Consider the following 15,162-nt stretch of genomic DNA (forward strand, 5'->3'; position numbering starts at 1 on the left):
CGGGAGTGCTCAAGGGATAAAGTGTGCGTACGTTTAGAGAGTTAAGTGTAGTACGTATTTGTGACCGCCTGCGTATGTACTGTTTTGAAGAAGAAAAAAGGCCGAACTTGTATTTTAGCCGTGCACGCTGCATGGAGTAACCATTGGTTGACCTGTGTAGAAACTCATCTCTCTTACAACACTAGACACTACAAATAGATTGGTAAGGTTGTGCTGAACTGAACATATCGAACCAAGCTGCAGCCTGTTCGTCAAAGACGAGTGAGTCGATCGTCGACCCGAAGGACGAGAGATAGAGACGATGGTTGCCTTGTCTCTGGTAACGTGCGCGGCCGCGGCATCACTCCCACTCACTCTCCTAACCTCATACGCTCTACAACCGCTCGCGGACGCACGCCGCGGCCTCCCGCCCGGCCCTAGGCCACTCCCGGTCATCGGCAACCTGCTTGACATCGGCGAGAGCCCTCACCGTTCCTGCGCCAGTCTAGCCGACAGCCACGGTCCGCTCATGTTCATCCGTCTTGGCACCGTCCCCGCCGTTGTTGCCACCTCGCCGGCGGCCGCCCGCGAGGTGCTGCAGAAAAAGAACGCAAGCCTGGCGGCTCGCCGGGGCCTGGACGCCTGGCGCATCATGGACCATGACGCCAACTCCATGATCGCGCTCCCGCCGCGCAGCAAGTGGCGCGCCCTCAGGCAACACACAACGGCGGCGCTCCTCGGCCTTCGCCGGCTTGACGAGGACCGGGCCGTGCGGGAGGAGGAGGTACGCGAGATGGTGCGCCGCCTGTCCGCGTCCGGCGGCGTCCCTGTGGCCGTTGCTCGCGCTTCGTTCGCGGCCACGGTGGACGTGCTGTGCCGCGGGATGTTCTCGCAGACACTGGACCCGGCGGTGGTATCCGAGCTGACGGACGTGGCGAAAGAGGCGGCCGTGCTGTCTGGCATGCCCAACGTGTCTGACTTCTTCCCGGCGCTCGCGATGCTCGACCTCCAGGGTATCCGGCGCAAGGCGGGGAAGCTGCTCGTGTGGCTGTACGCGCTCATTGACGAGCAGATCGAGCAGCGGAGGCTCCACCGGGCGGCCGGCTCCGGCCAGGCGCGCATGAACGACCTGTTGGATGTGATGCTAGACATGGACGGCGAGGTGCAGGACGAGGAGGACGGATGGGTGATGAACCAAGAGTCCATCAGAGGTCTATTCATGGTAAGCATGCATGCGCGCGCACGACACTCGGCACGCGCATATTTTCTCAGAGTCTTGTCAAAAAGTGATTAGAGATTATAATTGCGGCGCATGTATTTTCAGGAATTACTCCTGGGCGCGACCTCAATCCCAGCCACGATCGAGTGGGCGATGGCAGAGCTGCTGCAACACCCACACTGCAAGCGCAAGCTTCAGGAGGAGCTCAGAAACGTCCTCGGCACCACCCAAATGGAGGAGTCCGACATCTACAGGCTCCCGTACCTCCAAGCCGTCGTCAAAGAGACGCTACGACTCCACCCCCCCGTGCCATTCGCCACTGGCCAAGCCGAGGAGGCGGTGGAGATCCATGGCTACAGCGTCCCCAAGGGCACGACTGCTCTGGTGAACATTTGGGGGATATGCAGAGACGCCGAGGTGTGGGAGGAACCCAACAGGTTCATGCCGGATAGGTTCTTGCACAAGGAGATCGACTATTTTGGGGCGGACTTTGAGCTCATCTCCTTCAGCGCCGGGAGGCGGATATGTCCCGGACTGCAGCTTTCCAGCAGGATGGTGCCGCTGATGCTCGGCTCGATGCTTTATCACTTTGACTGGACGCTGTCGGAAGAGGGAGGTGATCCTCGTGTAGATATGACCGAGAGGTTTGGGTTGGTATTGTCCTTGGACGTCCCGCTATGTGCTATGCCTAAGAAAGTATTCTAGTGTGGCATGCAGTTTATTTTAATCCGTTAGCTATGCCATAAAATAAAGTAAACATGTTTGCCTAATAATAAAGTGTTGGAATTTTGGCTAAAATAGCCCCAACCCATTTAACTAAGTCCACAATTCATGAACAAAAGCCATTGGCCCATTCATGTATGGCGAGAGGTGTGACAAATGTTTAGTCTCACCTTAGTAGTTTAGAGAGAGTTGAACCTCCTTATAAGGGGGATTGTTCCATTTGTTGTACGAGTATGAGAAGAAGACTACTACATGGGCTCCTTCGCCGCTCGCCTCGCCACCCCACACCATGTGTGTCACAGGTTGCGGGAATGAGCCGAGTCAATGTCTATCTCAAAAATTATTTTGGTTGTTCGGCTTCGCTCGTTGCCTCTTCGGTTTACCTCCCGCCTATTTGTCTCATCTCCCAGCGTTGCCAGTTTGCCTCCTCTATAGCCCTCTATTGTGCCTATAAAACAAACAGAGGGTCGCTCATCTCTTGAGATATACAACACCACATTAGCACATGCACCTTCCACCTGGTTCCAAAGCATTGAGCTGACGGTCAGGTTTTCTCCATCCCACCTTGCGCTGTGCACCCTGGGTTGGGAGAGTAGGCCTTCGAAAGCCCACCTCTTCGATTCTTGTACGGGAGAAGGATGATAAAAATTTTGGGGAGCGTTGCAGCACGACTACAGGCGTCTTCATCATGGACACTATCACAGATAATGGTGACTTGTTCCCCGGCATCAACGGCCTCTTCGACGACAATGTCAACAAGAACACCAATGCCAATGTTGGTTCCTCTTCTAGACCGTATGTGTTCTTACTTTTTTGTTTATGAGATCATGCTTCAATTTCTTTTTCTAGCAATATGCTTAGGCTTGTTGGTGCGTAATATATTGCTCTTAGCAATCTGTATGGACTTCTTGTTTATATTGATTTGCATGACTAGTTTCATCTCAATTTCTTTAGTCTTGTTTTATCTACCATTTAAATGAATTAAATCATTGGAATAATTGCTAATAATTTCATCAATCCATAAATGATTGTTGACCAAAGGAGCAACAAGATGCCAAGAATGATGCAAGCAAAACATAAGGCCTCATACCTATGAACATCACAGGCAAAGGAACTGTCCCCAAATTAAGTATATTGTAGAAGCAATGTTCTTTCACATTGGACTAGGTTTAGGGCCAGTCTCTTGCCTATGATTGTGCCATAAATTAATCATTGGCCAAAGGAGCAACATGATTCGAACAATGCTGCATGCAAAGCAATAAGACATAAAATCTACAATCACCACAATTGACGCTATGCAACGTAGTAAAAGGTACAAGGAGGAGTGTTTGTGTGTTTCTACAAGGTTGGTTAGCACCAAATGTGGTGTTATTTGGTTCACATGTTCATATCATGGGCCATGGCATTGAACATATGACATAATAGTTGGGATCATTGAACAGATGACCACATGAATTTACATCAAGTTTGGCAGTGCAAACATTGGCGAATTATGGTGCATTAAAAGCCAGATTATCTTGCACCACTCATCACAAGTTGCCCTAAGCCTCTTAAGTTCGTCCCCGTTTAATAGAACTGTTATCACCAGATTTTGGCCAAATCAGGAGATGGACCGTAAGTGAGATGGGCTTGAAAGATATACGCGTGGAGGATCTCTGAAGCGGCCTGACACGAAGAAGTTGGGCTAAATTGCCCGTGTATCTGTATTTTAGTAGATCGCATCTTAATTTAGAAGTTAGAGTTTTACCCGTGCACGGTTAGGTGCACGCCTGAATTAGAAAGTCCCCCGGACTATAAATATGTATCTAGGGTTTATGAAATAAACAACAACCAACGTTCAACACAAACCAATCTCGGCGCATCGCCAACTCCCCCGTCTCGAGGGTTTCTTCCGGGTAAGCACCATGATGCGATCTAGGCAGCACACGTTTATTCGTCTTCCATGCGTTGCTCGTACTGAAGCCTTTTTTGATGGCGAGCAACGTAGTTATCATAGATGTTTTAGGGTTAGCATTGTTCTTCGTATCATATGCTATCGTCGTGCAACCCTTAGGCATCTAGCCACCCTTACGCCTGTCACGGGTGTAAGGGCGGCACCCCGCTTGATCATTGTTTAGTAGATCCGATCCGTTATGATTTGCTCCTTGTTCTTCAAGGATTAGTTTAATATCTGCATTGTTAGGCCTTACAAAGGGTTGGAGGATCCAGCGGCGTGTAGGGTGTCGTTTGCTAGCCCTAGACAGGACGTTCCGAGGATCAACCTCGTGTTGGTTTTTAGGCCCTGTCTAGGATCGGCTTACGATCACCGTGCGCGGTCGCGAGGCCCAATCACGAGTAGGACGTTCCGATTGTGCGGTGAAAACCCCAAATCGTAGTAGGTCGCTTCAGCTTTATCTTGATCAAGCAGGACCACCATCTGATCGTACACCTCGTACGCATCATGGGTGGATCGGCTCTTTGAGCCGATTCACAGGATAACCTGAGAGCCGATCGAGGCTCGTATTTAATGTTTACGTGTATGCCATGCAGGAAACTAAGCGAGGCATTATCCAACACCTTCCTGACCAGGTATAGGTCAGGTGGCACGCCCTTGCATCAGCATCGGACGTGTGTGCGGAAGGCTTTGCGGGCCGTCGCTCGGAGGGACCAGGGCCAGCCGCAGTCCTGGGAGATTCCCGGCTCTACGGTGTTGCCCGTCGCTGCCCGCCGGTGGGTTTCTGACCGCAACACATTCTGGCACGCCCGGTGGGACAATCTTCGACATCCACCGCATCGCCATCTACATCTGAGATGGCGGAAGGCACTCCGGTCAAGTACGAGGATCTGACCGAGGAGCTCAAGAAGAAGCATGACGAGATCAAAGCAGTCCTCGAAGCCGACCTCATCGGCTCTTTCCACAGAACCCGCTCCCATGGCATCAGGTGGAAAGGGTTCTCACCTGAAGGCGCGCTCGATGGAGTGGACCTGTCCTCCCCGTCGAAGAACGCACCAGGTCGCTGCGTCAGGAGATCAACTTCATGGTGGCTCATTCGCTGCACCGCCACTCTGAGAGCCTGGTGAACACTTTGGAGCGTGTCGCTCTGCGCGTGATCCAGGAAATCATGAGCCATCGGTATTCTCCGTCAGGACCAGCTCTGGGGACTTACCAAGGAGAGATGCCACTCCAGTCCCGTCCACCGCTGCCGTTCGCGTTGGCAGCACCAGAAGTGCCGAATTCATCGGCATACGTCGTCTACAAGATTGGTGGTGACCCTAGTGACTACCAATTCTTACATGAGGCACCCAAGGAGATCCCCCACGGATACACGTGCGCATACGTGCCAGACTGCAGTAACTGGGCACTCTCGAACCAGGCTGCAATAGCAGGGACTTCTGGAACAGCAGGAGGAACGTCGGGAACAGCATCTTGAGAAGCGTACGTGGCTAGCAAAGTACGCCACTCCGACAAATCTCCGCAGCTCAGCTCCTGCAGCTTGGCTCAGAGCTGGAAAAGCAAGCTTGGCTGGCTAAGTATGCCACCCCGGCGAATCTTCAGGGTTCGACGCCTTCAGCCATCACCGCGGATCAGATTTGTACAATTCTGAAAGACCAGTTCGGCATGATGCCGAAAAGGAGGACAATCGGCTATACCAAGCCGTACCCCAACGAGTACGAATTGATCCCGCTACCACCCAAATATCGGCTCCCTGACTTCACAAAGTTTAGTGGATCAGATGGTTCCAGCTCCATCGAGCATGTGAGCCGATATTTGGCAAAGCTGGGCACGATCTCAGCATCAGACGAGCTGCGTGTGAGGTTCTTCGCACAGTCCCTCACAGGATCGGCTTTCGGGTGGTACACATCGCTGCCACCAAACTCAATCCGGACTTGGAAGCAGTTGGAAGAACAGTTCCACGTGCAGTATCACTCAGAGGCTTCCGAGGCTGGCATTGCCGATCTAGCACAAGTACGACAGAAGCGCGGGGAAACAGTGGCAGAATACGTCCAGCGCTTCAGGACCGTTAGGAACCGATGCTATTCGGTTCATGTAAGTGAAAAAGAAGCAGTCGAGTTGGCGGTGGTGGGTCTCTCATCATCGATCAAGGACGTGGCCTCCCAAGCAGACTACCCTTCACTGGCGCACATGGTGCGTAAGCCGTCAGCATATGAACAAGCGCCACCCGGATGTTTACCAGGATAAATTCAAGCGCGCGGTGGTCCCGGTTGAGGCAGATGAAGATGAAGGTGCTGCGGGAGATCAAGAGGTAGCAGTGGCTGAATGGACTCGGGGGGCAAGCCCCGTGTCCTGTAAGTGGGTTAAGCCACAAGGTCCTCCAAAAGGGTTTGACTTCGACGTAACCAAATCTGAGCAGATTTTCGACCTCTTACTCAAGGAGAAGCAGCTAAAAGTTACCCGAAGGCCACAAGATCCCCACGGTGCAAGAGCTGAACGGAAAGCCATACCGCAAATGGCATAACACGTTCACCCACGCCACCAACGACCGCAGGGTGTGGCGTCAACAGGTCCAAATGGCGATAGAGCAAGGGCGGCTAATTTTCAGCCAGCACGCCATGAAGGTCGACACACACCCCTTCCCCGCCGTTAACATGGTGGAGTATACTTACCATGGAGGGTGCCAGCCAGATTTCTCGTGCAATATCAACATGGTAGGACCCGGGCACCACTCGGTAAGGACGGAGATGAGGGCAGCTTGCTCTCATAGCAAGGACACAGAGGAAGCCGCTCCACGCGATCGGCTCCGCCACGACGGCAAGCGCTCCATCACAGAGGGAGAAGTGAGGAACGTAAGATATCAGCGACCTCTCTCTGATCACCTCCTCAACAAGTATGTGGGTCAATACGACCAACGCCGGCGATACAACGACGATGATGAAAAAGATCGTCTGGCTAGGGACGACAGGAGACGCCGTCGGCATGATCGCGACGAGGAGCGATATGAGCGCCACGCCAAGGAAAATTCGAGGGAGCAAGACGACGAGGATAGGCACTGGGACTGCCCCTTCTTCGACACTGCCGGGATTCAGGAATGAGCCGATTGCCTACAATCAGCAATCGCCTGTAATGTAAACAAAAGAAGAAGGATGCAGCTAACGTGTCCGTGTCCAAACGTCTAGGGCCTCTCCCGCCTCGGAACAAGCATGCCGAGTCCGCTCGGGTGGAAGATCTCGAGGAACTAGAGGACGATGATGAAGAAGAAGACAAGTATCATCGGCCAAGGTGGTGCCCTGATGGGCTCAGCCGTTCCCAAAAGCGAAGGGTTCAGCGTCTACGTGGGTTGGAGGAAGCTGAAAGGTTATACCTGCACACGTTGAGGAAGGCGCGGCCTCTGGCCGCTAAAATTCAGCGAACCCTGGACGAAGAAGGTCGGCCACAAAGGAAAGAGTGGCGTCCCAGACAAAAGAAAGCCGATAACGAGACATCGGCTGGCACAAACATGGTCTTCATCCTTCCAACGGAGTTTAGCGCTCCAGGATTAGACGAAGCACCTGTGGCACAAATTGACTGCGGCCCACGGCCGGTCGTCTTTGAGAAGCCACGAGAGAGCATCGACGTGACAAAGGACGGGGTTAGGCTGGTTTTATCCACCGGTCTGACCGTGTAACAAAAGCAACATCGATGGACAAACATGGCGATGCCGATCCATATGATCGGCCCCAAGGATTTATGGAGGAACATTGCAAAACCTTCATCGAGCAAGCAACATGGAGGCCGATTCCAGCAATCGGCCAAAATTATCCTCACCATTCATTCTGCCTGCGTGCAACGTTGATCCAATGGGCAATGGGTTTGCGTCGGCTGATGCGCTGGAAGAAATCTACATTGTTCCTAACAGAGCCGACGTTCACATCGTAGTGCCTTGGCTAACCGCAGAGCCGATATCAGCAGTCACCTGGCAGAATCGGCTCGGGGGGCACCTAATCAGATGGACATGTGCGATACATGTGCAGTAAAATATTGGGGGCCAATAGCACCTAATCAGATGGACATATGCGATACATGCGCAGTGAAATATTGGGGGCCGATAGAAAAATCGGCCCGTAAAAATTTTTTTTTGCATGATATGCAAGGAACAAAGCCGATGCATAGCCATCGACTCTAGCACAATTACACAGGATCTACCCGCTGCGTGTTCAAGGCACGAATGGCCTTCCAACCCTTTTCTTCAAGGATCTCCGACAAGGCAATGCTGTCAGCGTACAAGGCAACCTTTTGCTCATTAAGCCGTTGGTGATTATCCGCAGCATCGGCTTTCAACGGAAGAAAAGTAATCGGCTCTGGCTGGCTCTGCATGGTGGCTCTCTCAGACATGATCGAGCTCAGGTCTATTTGTCTGAGTTACGTGTCCTTATCACTGTTTTCACCTCGGCTGAGGCTCGGGGGCAGCTGGCCTGGTGGGTGCTCTGTTTTTGGAAGCCGATTGGGTGGCTATCGACTGGTCCCGCGACGCAATTCCTCTCAAAGGCGGCGAGTTTTTGCAAAAGAGGGATCCATCATTACCGATAGAGAGTTGGCTCTGGGCTATCTGGTTGCTGTAAAGGAACAGAGCAGGTGGTATCTGTTCTGCAGGAGTCTCGGCTTCAACGACAAGTTGTTTCAGCAGCAGGTCTAGGACTCTCTTGAAGGCATTAGTCTGCCTCATTGTCCACCAGAGCTCGAAGTCATCGGTCGGAAAGATGAAGGATAGATCGTGAGGGATTGATACGTTGCCATCGGCTTACTGAGCATTGACCAAGTTCACGATCACTCCGACGTCAAAGAGATGAAGAGCGGATTATGAGGGACCGATACGTTGCCATCGGTTCATTGAGTATTGGCTAAGTGGATAATCGGCAGGATCAGTTGAGGGGAAATCGGCTAAATTGGTACAAAGGAAATCGGCAAAATCAAATTGGGAGAATTTCTTCATTGATAAACGAGATTTCTTACATAAAGAGCTGATGGCTCCCAAAAGGAGGTACAATGGGGATACATTGCCCCGTCTACTACTACTGATCCTATGCTAATGGTCCTATCTACGGGCCGCTGCTGCCCTCGTCGTCGCCATCGCCGCCGCTGTCGGCGCTACTCCCGGCAGGCTCGTCGTCGCTGCTGTAGCGACCGCCGGCGGGACCCTCGTTGTCCTCGTCCTCCTCGTCAGCATCGTCGTCGTCGCTGTCGAAGTCGCTGAGGTTCCCCGGCCAGGGGCAGAAGCGCTTGGCCGGCGGCTCGTCTGAGGGGCTGTCGTCGTCCTCCACCTCCTCCTCCTCCTTCGCCTCCTCGGAGGAGGTGAAGTCGTCCCAGGAGAAGCGATCTTCATCACTCTCCTCCTCCGATTCCCCGTCGGCGAGGAAGCGGAGGTCACTCTCCCCGTCCGTCGAGGACTTGTCGTCCTCGGACCAGACGGCGAAGTCATGGGAGGACTCCTCCCCGGCCTCTATGGCGCGGCGGATGTTGGCCGCATGGACCTCCTGTGGGTCCCGCTCTGGCGTCGGCTCGTGGGAGGAAGAGGACTCGATGGAAAGTCCCGATGAGGCGGAGGAAGAAGAAGACGTGGTTGCGCGGGAGGGCTTTTGGAGTGCTAATGTGGGGAGGATGAGGAGGAGAACTGTTCGATGCGGTTAAATAAAAGAAGATGGAGTGGAGGTTTAATGTTCGAACAGTTTTCGAGGAGGTGGTGCCAAAAAACTGTCAAATCGTGCAGAGAAGTTGGGAAGGCAAGTCGTCATGATGAAAAATACCGCGACGGTTCTGCTCGCCACGACATGACCCCTCGGAGGAAAACAGAGTGGTTTTGAAATTATCATTACCAAAACCAGGGGGGCATGTGTTATCACCAGATTTTGGCCAAATCAGGAGATGGGCCGTAAGTGAGATGGGCTTGAAGGATATACGCGTGGAGGATCTCTGAAGCGGCCTGACACGAAGAAGTTGGGCTAAATTGCCCGTGTATCTGTATTTTAGTAGATCACATCTTAATTTAGAAGTTAGAGTTTTACCCGTGCACGGTTAGGTGCACGCCTGAATTAGAAAGTCCCCCGGACTATAAATATATATCTAGGGTTTATGAAATAAACAACAACCAACGTTCAACACAAACCAATCTCGGCGCATCGCCAACTCCCCGTCTCGAGGGTTTCTTCCGGTAAGCACCATGCTGCCTAGATCGCATCTTGCGATCTAGGCAAGACACGTTTATTCGTCTTCCATGCGTTGCTCGTATCGAAGCCTTTTTGATGGCGAGCAACGTAGTTATCATAGATGTTTTAGGGTTAGCATTGTTCTTCGTATCATATGCTATCGTCGTGCAACCCTTAGGCATCTAGCCGCCCTTACGCCTGTCACGGGTGTAAGGGCGGCACCCCGCTTGATCATTGTTTAGTAGATCCGATCCGTTATGATTTGCTCCTTGCTCTTCAAGGATTAGTTTAATATCTGCATTGTTAGGCCTTACAAAGGGTTGGAGGATCCAGCGGCGTGTAGGGTGTCGTTTGCTAGCCCTAGACAGGACGTTCCGAGGATCAACCTCGTGTTGGTTTTTAGGCCCTGTCTAGGAACGGCTTACGATCACCGTGCGCGGTCGCGGGGCCCAATCACGAGTAGGACGTTCCGATTGTGCGGTGAAAACCCCAAATCGTAGTAGGTCGCTTCAGCTTTATCTTGATCAAGCAGGACCACCATCTGATCGTACACCTCGTACGCATCATGGGTGGATCGGCTCTTTGAGCCGATTCACAGGATAACCCGAGAGCCGATCGAGGCTCGTATTTAATGTTTACGTGTATGCCATGCAGGAAACTAAGCGAGGCATCATCCAACACCTTCCTGACCAGGTATAGGTCAGGTGGCACGCCCTTGCATCAGCATCGGACGTGTGTGCAGAAGGCTTTGCGGGCCGTCGCTCGGAGGGACCAGGGCCAGGCGCAGTCCTGGGAGATTCCCGGCTCTACGATGTTGCCCGTCGCTGCCTGCCGGTGGGTTTCTGACCGCAACAAGAACCTACTTTTAGCAGGTCATACACGGCATGCTCTAGCTTTTTTCTGTCTTGTTTTGGTAACTCAATTTCTGCCCTTAATGCCTCTCTTTCTCCCTCCCACTCCTCCTTCATAGTCCTAACTGCATCTCTTTATCCCTCCCACTCCTCCTTCCTAGACATCAGAATTTTTACTTGCGTTCTGTGCAAGTTCTTCAGCATTGCTATCTCGTTCTTCAAACCCTCTAATTCATCTTGGCCTCGGTTCTGAACAAACTAGGGTACAACCAGGCCTCATAAATCGTAGCACTAGCTAGTGGAAGAGATGTTCTTTTGAAACCTGTGGAAGAGATGTTTTACTAGAACCTTATGCAATATCAAACAACGGACTTCGATCATGGCGCTAGGTTCTGAAGAAACATCTCTCCAGTGGCTTAGCGCTACCGTGTAATCATCGACATGAACAATAAAACCCCAATATGCAATAATGTGAACCTAAAGCCTAGATCTTGCCACAACGAAAGGTTCGTTGCTGCCAAAACAAGGTGCAAGGACACCGCTCTACCGATTTAAAGCCAGTAATGCAGCTAGATAAGAAAGAAGACCGAACTATAACCCAATCAGAACACATCTAATATGCATGCTCCAAATAACCGTAAATCGAACACCGCAGAACCATAGATCTATGAACAATCAAGCCTAAAAGCTTAGATTAGGGTCTTACCGCCATGGATGTCGTTGCCGAGCAGAGCTTGAACCGGGAGAAGAAGCGGACCATCTACGCGACAACGATGATGGCGTCTCCAAATGTCCTGTTCTCAGGCCTGCTCGCGGCTGTCTTCGATGTACGGGCGGCAGTAGAATCGCTGGTGGTGAGATGAGAGGGCGAGTGAGAACGGGCGAGAGTGAGAGGGGAGAGTGGGCGGTGAGGGGAATTATGGCGCGCCTTCTCGGGGCATCACGGCGTCTTCCACCCTTACCGAGACATGCAACATTCCCACCTCCCGCGCTCGCGAGAGTCTGGCCGTGGAAAAACGGCTGAATCAAGTGTCGTTGGGCGAAATTTATCTTGCATCAAAGCTGCTTTAAGAACCATCCTATGCGCAGAAAATCTTTATTTATCTAGACTACCAAACGGCCAAATTTTGGCCAAATTTATGCGAGGCAGGCAATCAGGCCCTTGATGGACCAAAAGCGCACAAGCAGACGACATCACAGTCACCAGACGACTACGACATCACCAGCTATCCCCGGCCGCCGCAATCGCCAACAACTGCGTTCATCATCATGCCGCCGGCAACCACCACCGCCTCGGTCCCTATGCCCGGCTCGCTCCTCAACCATTCGGCATCCCTCAGGCGACCCTTCCCCGCCGCCGCCGGCCGCCTCCTCCCCTCGCGTGGGCCTAGGCCGCTCGTACAGGTCAACTCGGCCCCTCGTCGCCGCCCTGCCACGGCCGCGCGAGCCCAGAGCGCTTCCGCCCCAGGTCAGGAGCCCCTCCCTCTTCTCTCCCTGCTTCGCCGACATGGCGATGTGTACCCCTCCGTCCGTTTACTTGATCGAGGTCGCCTTATCGGACTGACGTCCGTCGGTCTCTCGCAGATTACCTGCCAGACTCGGAGTTCTACAAGATCGAGGCCATTCTTAGGTGAGTACACACCGCTGGATTTAAGCTTCGTAAGTTAGCTAGTTTGTTGGTACATTTGATTGATGCATAGTGAATTGTTTGTGCTGGATCGGTGCAGGCCATGGAGGGTGTCGCATGTGTCGTCGGTGAGTGAGTGCCGGATATTGTGTTACTTGCCGGTCTGAGTTCTTGCCCGTAGGGTGTTCGGTGAAATGGGTCTATGGAATTCTCTGCAGGGTTTGCTGCAAATGGGGATCAGAGGTGTCACGGTGTCCGACGTGCGGGGTTTTGGGGCGCAAGGCGGGTCTACTGAGCGGTATGAAGGTAGTAGCTCGGCCCGTGGTTGCGACCCCTATACTAATGCTAAGTGTTAAATCACAGTTTGGGGTTTCCAGCGTGTAGTAGTCTCTGCCTCTGCATCCCTTCAGTTGTGATCCTTAAATTGTAGCTAGATGTCTTTCATGGGAAAATTCCTACACAAGTTGTTTGATTCATAGAAATATATCCTATAGGAAATAATCCTATAGAAATCTTGTAGTGTAAATCCTGTAGGAAAAAAACATTAGCTCATACCTCATGAAAAATTCCTTTGCTACAATTAAACACACTTCATCTTCCCATAGGATTCAAGTAGGCATGACACCCCTATCCTATGACTGTCCTATTCCTATGTTTTTCCTAGCCTATAAATCAAAGGAGCCCTGAGAATTATGGATTTCAGCGGTTTTCATGGACAAAACGAGTACATCATTGCTGCCACATGCTCCCTTTTGGATATTCTAATGTGGATTTCTCCCATTTTGAAAACATGTCACAATTTGGACTGCTGGACTTCATTTCTGTTGATTGTTCTGTCCCCAGGAAGGCTCTTACAACAATTAAACAAACTCCTGAAATGGTTTATTGTTTTATCATTTAAAAGAAGCTGCAGATAGGGGATGAGCTTTCAGGAACCCAAAGCAACCCATGATTGTTAGAAGTTTTCCTCTTAGGTTCACACACTAGTTTCATGTATTGCCGAATATTGGCTTCAAAAATCTCCCAACTCAGTCGAGGGTCACCTTATTGCAGCATTTTCAAAATAAAAATCAAACACTCCAGCAATTTGGATAGCCTGTTCATGAGCGCAAGCCAAATGCAAGGACTAGATTAAGGTATAGAATCACTTCCAGCTTGATAGCAGAAGTAGTAAGTAGTAAAAGCCTTGAGAAATTATATTGATGTCTCTCATTGATACCTTGATTTCTTAATGTCCTGTTCACTCCTTAGTTCCGCAATGACTCTTGCCAAAGATGGAACAACACATTCTTCCATTTTCTTAATTCCAACAACTACTATTTTATCATGTTTGCTTGGGAAAGATGATACTGTGTTATTAGGGGGGAAACTCGTTAGCAAAACATGACCATTAAAGGCAATTGACAAGAAGCACGAAAACATTGAACATCTACAGGAGGAAAAGGCGGCGAATAGGGAAAACATTGGGATAAAGATGCATGTATTGTTTTTTTATATTATAATTTATATCAATAATGACATATTACAGCTTGGGTTTTGGCCCAATTGATCAATTATGTTAACTATAAGGCTACTCGGAAACTAGGTTAATTCCTGTAGCTATAAGTTTTCCACTGATGCTTCCTCGTTGTTGGGTTGCAGGGTCAGAATTTTCAGAAGATACATTTATTGCTAAAGTCAAAATGGAAATAGTCGTGTGCAAGGAGCAGGTATAAGCTTGTTTACTTGATCATTAACCCTGAAAAAAGTGCAGTTGAGTTCTTTCATACTCTCTAGTTGAGATAGCTGATCAATTGATCATAGTATTTGAACTGAATATGCAAATTGTTACCTCCTCTCCTGATGCAAACTATAGTACAGAGTAGTATTGTTATAGTATTTGTGCTGTGCATTCTGTGTGAGTGTGACTGTCTCAAGGGTTGAGGCTTTGGCTTGCATCATGTTAATGTGTTTTTGGATTATCCAGGTTGAACCAGTAATTGATAAAATAATTGAGAAGGCAAGAACTGGAGAAATTGGCGATGGGAAGATATTCTGTAAGTGTTCTTCGTGGCCGTTTTTAGTTTTCAGTCACGTTGTTGGGTTTTGTTTACTCGTGTGCACTCGCTGCTGCCCTTTTTGGATTTGTAAGTTCAGTATCCTGGAGCCTAACAGTAGTACAAAGCTAATAGCAACAATAATCAGACCTGTCGCAACAACATACATGCCCTTTAGAAGATCTGCATGCTTTAGTCCTGACGAAGCACTGTTTGACATGCGCTCGTGTTCTTATGAAATCCAGGAAGCATGACCCATTGACCTCTATCATTTAGGCCTCACCTGCTGTTTCCTTTTCCCAGTGATACCTGTCTCAGACGTCGTGAGGATACGCACGGGCGAGCGCGGAGAGCACGCCGAGAGGATGACCGGTGGTCTGTCGGACAGGCTGTCCCCGGTGATAACGATCTCATGAGTAGCGTTTCGCCTGTCTTTGCTGCCTGCCAGCACGTCATTGTGTTGGCTGATATGGCCGTGTATGTGTGATGTGTCCTTCGGTGAATAATCTGTTAACTTTGCGTGCCGCGGGATCCTGTGCTGGATGTGTTTCTTGGAAACTCCCTGGTGCCTATGGTGAGAAAATAAAAATGTGGATGGAAATTGGAATC

General features: G+C 50.7%; 2 protein-coding genes across 2 annotated transcripts; both read left to right on the forward strand.

The window, feature by feature from the left end:
* The first annotated feature begins 301 nt into the window (after positions 1-301).
* Positions 302-1,903, forward strand: LOC124646760 (geraniol 8-hydroxylase-like). The gene is made up of 2 exons (XM_047186829.1): positions 302-1,201; positions 1,304-1,903. The coding sequence occupies exons 1-2, from the start codon at positions 302-304 to the stop codon at positions 1,901-1,903; spliced, it is 1,500 nt and encodes a 499-aa protein (XP_047042785.1).
* Positions 1,904-12,051: 10,148 nt separating this feature from the next.
* LOC124706144 (nitrogen regulatory protein P-II homolog) lies at positions 12,052-15,162 on the forward strand. Its single transcript, XM_047237800.1, has 7 exons — positions 12,052-12,358; positions 12,475-12,520; positions 12,618-12,645; positions 12,736-12,823; positions 14,159-14,226; positions 14,484-14,553; positions 14,857-15,162. Exons 1-7 carry the CDS (start codon positions 12,160-12,162, stop codon positions 14,967-14,969), a joined length of 612 nt encoding a protein of 203 aa, XP_047093756.1. The 5' UTR covers positions 12,052-12,159; the 3' UTR covers positions 14,970-15,162.

The sequence above is a fragment of the Lolium rigidum genome, chromosome 4 (genome assembly GCF_022539505.1).
Source record: "Lolium rigidum isolate FL_2022 chromosome 4, APGP_CSIRO_Lrig_0.1, whole genome shotgun sequence".
NCBI lineage: Eukaryota > Viridiplantae > Streptophyta > Magnoliopsida > Poales > Poaceae > Lolium > Lolium rigidum.